Source organism: Lontra canadensis, unplaced genomic scaffold (genome assembly GCF_010015895.1).
Source record: "Lontra canadensis isolate GAN:19392208 unplaced genomic scaffold, GSC_riverotter_1.0 scaffold59, whole genome shotgun sequence".
NCBI lineage: Eukaryota > Metazoa > Chordata > Mammalia > Carnivora > Mustelidae > Lontra > Lontra canadensis.
The window spans coordinates 11,378,615-11,385,660 of record NW_022631053.1 but is presented as its reverse complement, the minus strand read 5'-3'; the positions used below and the strand labels follow the sequence as shown (position 1 = coordinate 11,385,660).

Here is a 7,046-nt window from a genome sequence, read left to right as displayed (position 1 = left end):
TATTTTTAGTTTTATATTGTATTCTATTTTTATGTTCTTAATTCTGAAAATATATAGTGATTTTTAAAAAGTTATCTATTTAAAGATTTTATTTATTTGACAGTATGTGTATGCATGAGCAGGGGGGAGGGGCAGAGGGAGAGGAGGAAGGAAAGAAGCAGACTCCCTGCTGAGCAGGGAGCCCTTGTGGGATGGGATCTGGGACCCTGGGATCATAACGCTTAACTAACTGAGCCACCCAGGTGCCCTTTGGGAGAAAGTTTTAAAAAGTCCTCTGTTGTTGGAAATACAGGCTTCGAGTTCTGGAATGAAGTCATAGGAGTAAAAAGCACAGCATAGAGAATATAGTCACTGATACTATTGTAACAGTGATGTGTGGTGACAGATGGTAGCTATGCTTGTGAGCATAGCATAATGTATTAATTACTGTGTCGTATACCCGAAACCAATGTAATGTTGGGTGTCAACTATACTAAAAAAAATTTGGAAAAACAAAAAGTTCTCCATCAAATTTTTATCTAGTAAGTTTAGTGTTCTTTGATGAATTGATGATTCTTGCCTTAATTTTGAGATGACGTGTTCATGGGACTATTTATTGCCAATATAAAACTGTAAGGATTTCCAGACTGAGTGTGCTAGAATTTTTTTCAGTCTGTGAGTTATTTTGTTCTTAATATTCTAGATAAAAATCACCTTAAACATCAAATGCAATTCTTTCAGAGATAAGGATAAGAGAGATGCTCTGCTCAGTTCTCAACTAGCAAAATTAGGACTATAATTCTTTAATATAATTCGGTTGTTCTTATGAAACTTGGGTGGCCTCTGGTGGTCAAAATAATATCTTCTCTTTTTAAAGATGTCTTTGAAGGGAGTTTGGCTTATTAATGGTCATAATTTTTTTATTTTGAGAGTTTTATTTATACATATAATGAAGGGTTATTTTTTCTCCATTGGTTGGTTTATACAGACACAAATCCTTATGTCTGTATTTTTCCCCCCCCTCCTGCAGGAGATTGTTGAAAACTTTAAATTTGATTCCTGAAAGGACTCAAGTAAGTAGTATAGTAGTTATTCTTACGTGTTTTTTATGGGAAGCCGGTAATTTTAATATTGTAGTATTTACATCTAGTTAAGAAACTATATAGTATTTCTTTAGAACTCTTGTAGTTTTTCTTTTTCATTAATTACAGTCTTATTTTTACTTGTTTTCCTTTAGTTCATTAATTTGTATTCTTAATTTTTGCCATCACTTGGGACACTAAGCTTATTCTTTTTTTAACGTTTTACTTATTTAAGTAAAGTGTAAAATAAGTTTTACTTATTTAAGTAATCTGTACACCCCACATGGGGCTCGAACTCAAAACCCTGAGATCAAGAGTCACATGCTTCTCCCACTGAGCCATCCAGGTGTCCTGACACATTATGCTTATTGAATGATTTCCAGGACTTTTAAGTATAGTTACTTATTTTTGTTATAGATAATAGGTATAGAACATTATGCAGTGAAAATATTCACTTTCCTATACCCAGCCACCCAGTTCTCCCCAGTGGCAGGCACTATTACATTCTCTTGTTTCTACTCCCAAAAGTAGTCTGTGCATATGGATATGTATTCATACCCTATCTTTTTATTTTTCCAAAGTGGCAGCATATCCAACATATTAATCTACCCCTTTTTTTTTTTTTTTCAGCTTAGCAGTGTATCTTGGCATTCCTTCTGTATTATGTGTGGGGTTACTTTTCTTTTAAATGGCTTGCATAATTTTCCTTTATATGAATGTATAGTATTTTATTTAATCTGTACCCTTCTGACCAACATTTTAGGTTACTTTCAATCTGTGCTATGTACCTGTTCAAGTATACAGAGAAGTAGAATTTCCAGGTCAAAGCATATGTGCATTTAACATTTAATAGATATTGCCCATTTTTCCCCTGTCTGTACCAAATTACACTCTTTTCATTAATATGTGAGAGCGTTGCTTTATTTTAGTCAGAACAGTTTTAGTTTTGTGGAGTTTTGGTTGAAAATGAATACTTGATTCTAGTTTTAGTTTTCATCTTCCTTTTTTTTTTTTTTTTTAAGATTTATTTATTTATTTATTTATTTATTTGACAGATAGAGATCACAAGTAGGCAGAGAGGCAGGCACAGAGAGAGGAGGAAGCAGGCTCTCTGCTGAGCAGAGAGCCGGACGTGGGGCTCCATCCCAGAACCCTGAGATGATGACCTGAGCCGAAGGCAGAGGCTTAACTCACTGAGCCACCCAGGCGCCCCTCATCTTCCTTATTTTGAAGAAAGTTGAGCGTCTTTTCAAAGGATTGAGTCATTGTATTTCCTTTTTTTGTGAACTGTCTTCATATCACTTGTCCATTTTTCTTTTGGGTTCTTTATTTTTCCCTGTGATTTGATTTCAGTTGGTTGCTTTTATTTCTCTCTATTGTTTCTCAAGCAGGATAAAATTTGACTTGTTCTTTTTTTTTTTTTTTTAAAGATTTTATTTATTTGACAGAGAGAGAGATCACAAGTAGAGAGAGAGAGAGGAGGAGGAAGCAGGCTCCCCGCCTAGCAGAGAGCCTGATGTGGGACTCGATCCCAGGACCCTGAGATCATGACCTGAGCTGAAGGCAGAGGCTTAACCCACTGAGCCACCCAGGCAGCCCTTGACTTGTTCTTTAGACTCAATGAAACTTTTGGTGGGTTCAGTAAAGGTAGTATAGGAGGAGTAATTTTGATAATTTCTTTTTTTTCAAGCTTCCATGAATTCTTGTATTTAAAAGATTGGTTACTCTGAAATAACATTCTCTCTCTCTCTCTCTCTCTTTTTTTCTTTTTAAAGGTTTTACTTATTTTAGAGTGAGAGAGAGCATGTGGGGTGGGGGGAGGGCAGAGGGAGAGGGAGGACCCAGGACTCTGAAATTAGGACCTGAGCTGAAGGCAGGTGCTTAACCAAGTGAGCCACCCAGGCGCCCCTGAAATAACATTCTTGATGATGTCTGATTATGGACTTGGAATTGCGGTTGATTTATGTATAATGTTAAAAGCTAATTTGTAACTTAAATTAAGATTTTTCTAGGCATTTTTGAGTTGGTTCATTTTATTGCACTATTTGTATTAGAAAATATTGTAGGTTTGTTTTTACAGAGAAAATTAAGATTGTACTGTGGATAGTGTCAAAAAATATTGCCCTCGTCATCCAGCCTTTGTTTTTTTCTGGCCTTAAACCGTTAGAATTCTGTCCTGCCAAAATGGGATCTCATCTTTCCCATCAACAGTCCCTTCACCCCGTTAGTATTATTACATCATAAAGAGCCACCAAAAATCTTTTGATATGTATCTTCTCTGAGAAATTTTCCTTCTCCACAAATTCGGGACTATGTGTCTGGACTTGTTGCCCTATTTTCTATGTACTACAAAGGTCCTGACTTAGTACGGGTCCCATTTTTCACTTCTCACTCGTGATTATCCTTCTGTGTATCACTTATGGTTCATAGTTCTTGGGTCAGAACCTGGTTCACTTTCTCCTGGTTCTGTTCTCTTAACCATTTCTTATCTACTCTGGTGGTTGTTGAGTTGCTGCCTGTGGACTGCCGGCCTGTTTTTGTAAATACAGTGTTTTTGGAACATGGCCACACCCCTACATTTATATGTGTTGCTTATGGCTGCTTTCATATTATAACACTAGAATCAAGTAGTTGTGACAGAGACCTGTGACCTGCAAGGCTGAAAATATTAGTCTGGTCCTTTATAAAAAAGTTTACCAACCCCTGATCTACCGTGTTGCCATTTCATATAGATGACCTTAAGGCTATTTCCTGCACTCTCTGCTCATCATCTCTTGTTTGTCTTGCTTACCTTGTTTTTTTGCCTGTTCATATGTTGTTTTCATGTGGACCCCATAATGCACTGCATCAGCCCTCCATCCAGAACACGTCAGCTCTCAAAGTAGGAAGCCTCTCTCTGTATCCCAAACATGAAAAATGCTGTCAGAACTTTTATTTAAATTTCAAATTTTATGAGAATGTCTTTGCATTGAAATAAATTTATAACATTAAAAGCAAATACTGAGTGTGATTTATTTCAGGGTTTGTTGAGTGTGCTTTTATGGGATTGTTTAACACTTTTTGATTAAAACTATTTCATTGAACACATAGAAGAGATAAAGCTGTAGGAATGCAGCAAAACTAGACACTAGTGTTACGGAAACCATCCACCAGGAAATAGCAGCATTGCTGAGCATTGAAAATTATTCATGCACATGCATCTTCTCTCATTTTTACTATAAGAATGAAAAAATATTTGTGGTCTTATGGATTTTTTAAAAAAGATTTTATTTATTTATTTGACCCAGAGACAGAGATCACAAGTAGGCAGGCAGACAGGCAGGCGGGGAGGAGGGGGAAGCAGGCTCCCCGCTGAGCAGAGAGCCTGATGTGGGGCTCTGTCCCAGGACCCTGAGATCATGACCTGAGCCAAAGCAGAGGCTTAACTCACTGAGCCACCCAGGCACCCCTCTTATGGATCTTTTTACCACAGTTGTTGGGAACAAGCTCTTTGAAGCTTTAAATAGCCTTTTAAATGGAACACGGGGCTTTCTGTTACATTTTTTTAAAAAGAACATTTCCGAATTGTTTGGAAAAATAATTGCCTTACTCATTCTTTCTTCCTTTTGGTCACTTACATTTTATTTAAGTCTCTCTGGAAAATAATCATTGGCATGTAAATATATACTCTTTTAAAAATCTTCTCTCTTGCTCTCTAATAACATAACACCCATAAATCTTTGGTTTCTTTTTGTTTAGTGGCTTACAGAAGAGATGAAATGTGGTCTGAGGGACGATATGACTATGAAAGACTTCCAAGAGAACGAGTACCTCCGCGAAGTCATCCGAGTGTAAGTTACTACTGATGTAGAATAATTCAAAACCTGGTGTCTAAGTGAATTTGTTATACCGAAGCTAGGTCTAGTAAAATCTTTAATAGGTAAAAATTGACCAGTCTGGGTTGAAATATAGATTAAGCTTATATTTTAAAAGTTAAAAGTTTGAAAATGCAACATTTTATTTATGTAGATAATCTATATTTCATATTTCTTATTTAAATTTCTAAAATGGAGGGTTTTCATACTGAATTGAATTTATGAAGAAAATTTGAGGTTATATAAAGATGGACTGTCAGGTAATGAAGGAGTATTTGAGCACCTGCTCCTACTATTGGCTGTCACCTATTTTTCTGTATTTCTAAAAATGTTTGCATATTGGATATGTGAAATTATGAAGTAGGGGCAGATCAGGGGCAGGCAGGTAGCTTTTAGTATACTATCCTACTAATTGTCTCTTTGTGCTTTGGGAATTGGAAATTTTTAATTAGGCCTTTTCTCAAAGAGCTTGCTATTGTGCTTGTTATTGTATTCCCAGCACCATCTTGTATGTGGCACATAGTAGGAGTTCAGTGTTTATTGAGTGAATATATACACTCTCTCTGCAAAATCCTCTGCAGTGACCTAAGGGAAAGTTTGGGAAGGGTCCAGAAACTGTCAGTCTTAAACTTTACACAGGCCCATTCTAAGCACCAGGGGTTTGGGTTGTGTTGATACTATGTGGCTATATTATGGATTCATCATATGCCATCAAAGGGTACAAATACTTGTTTATATGTTTTTTTTTTTTTTTCTTCACATATATTCTGAGTAAGTCCTACAGATGGGTGATACCACTTTTAGCATTGTCATTTGGCCCACGTTACAGCTTAGGCTGGGGTTGATCTAAAATGATGAAAGATGGGCTTTTTGGTTTTTGGCTCAGAGGAGGCAAGGGTGCACCTGTCTTTAGTAGTCTCGAATTCAGGTTCATCCTGACACCAGCTACCTCTACCATGCCGCCTAAGTTCAAGATCCCAACCCCAATTAGATCAAAGTCATGTACCTGGGGTGCACTGATGGGGAAGTTGGTGCTATGTCTGCCCTGGCTCCCAAGATCAGCCTCTTGAGTCTTTCTCCAGCAGAGGTTGGTGATGACCTCGCCAAGGCAACTGATGATTGGAAGGGTCTGAGGATTACAGTGAAACTGACCATTCAGAACAGACAGGCCCAGACTGAAGTGGTATTTCCTGTCTCTGCCCTGATGGTCAAAGCCTTCAAGGAACCGCCAAGATACTGAAGAAAAACATTAAGCACAGTGGAAATATCACTTTTGATGAGATTGTCAACATTGCCCGATAGATATGTCACTGATCTTTAGCCAGAGAATTCTCTAGAACCATTAAGGAGATCCTGGGGACGTCCCAGTCTGCAGGCTGCAGTGTTAATGGCCACCATACTCATGACATCATAGATGACATCAGTAGTGGTGCAGTGGAATGCCCAGCTAGTTAAGAACTACAAAGGAAAATATTTCAACAAAGGATCATGTGATGACCAAAAAAAAAAAAAAAAAAGATAAAAGATAAAAGATGGAGGAAAGGAAGAGGCCTACCATATTTCAGAACGAGTAGACTTGTTACTATATGTCATTTTTTCCAAGTTTTATTTATAGATTGTATATTTATTATTATTTATGGCTTCTAATTAAACTTTGAGTTAAATTCTTTCCCGTTCGATAAAATTATATTTTATCTAGGAAAACAAAACAAAGTGATATAGATAAACATAATGTGGAAGTAATGAGGAGGTAGGAAAAGGGATGATTTTAGAAAAAATAATTCTTGGGACCCCTACCTTTCTAAGGATATATCCTATTAGGAATTTGTATTTCAAGAATACTTAAAATTTTCTGTGTGGTTACACCACTAACTGGAATATATAGTTGGATTTGTTTTAGTTTGTTTTCAATTTTGGGGAATTGCCTTTTTTTTTTTTTTTTCTAATTAGGTTTTTTTTTTTCCCCTTAATGTAACACGTGATTCCAAATTATAAAATAAGATACATTTAGACAGGGGATGACTTTTAAGTGGTAACGTACTGTAATTACATGGTTAACTAGTTCCTGCTTACTGTGAGGGTTTTTATGTATAAATCTCTTAATCTTCAAAACAATTCTGAGTGTTGAATG

At 36.6% G+C, this 7,046-nt stretch overlaps 1 protein-coding gene and 1 pseudogene across 8 annotated transcripts in view; both read left to right on the top strand.

Annotated features, from left to right (window-relative positions):
- The window catches only part of PPHLN1 (periphilin 1), a 148,042-nt gene that overhangs the window by 5,846 nt on the left and 135,150 nt on the right, over positions 1-7,046 (top strand). For 6 of the 8 annotated variants that reach the window (XM_032877003.1, XM_032877002.1, XM_032877000.1 and 3 more), the window contains one exon: positions 4,800-4,891. In XM_032877003.1, the coding sequence (XP_032732894.1) occupies positions 4,800-4,891 (92 nt within the window). Of the gene's footprint in view, positions 1-1,009; positions 1,053-4,799; positions 4,892-7,046 lie in introns of all 8 variants that reach the window. The other 2 variants (XM_032876998.1, XM_032876999.1) reach the window with 1 other exon arrangement.
- On the top strand, positions 5,838-6,408 carry LOC116879067 (annotated as a pseudogene).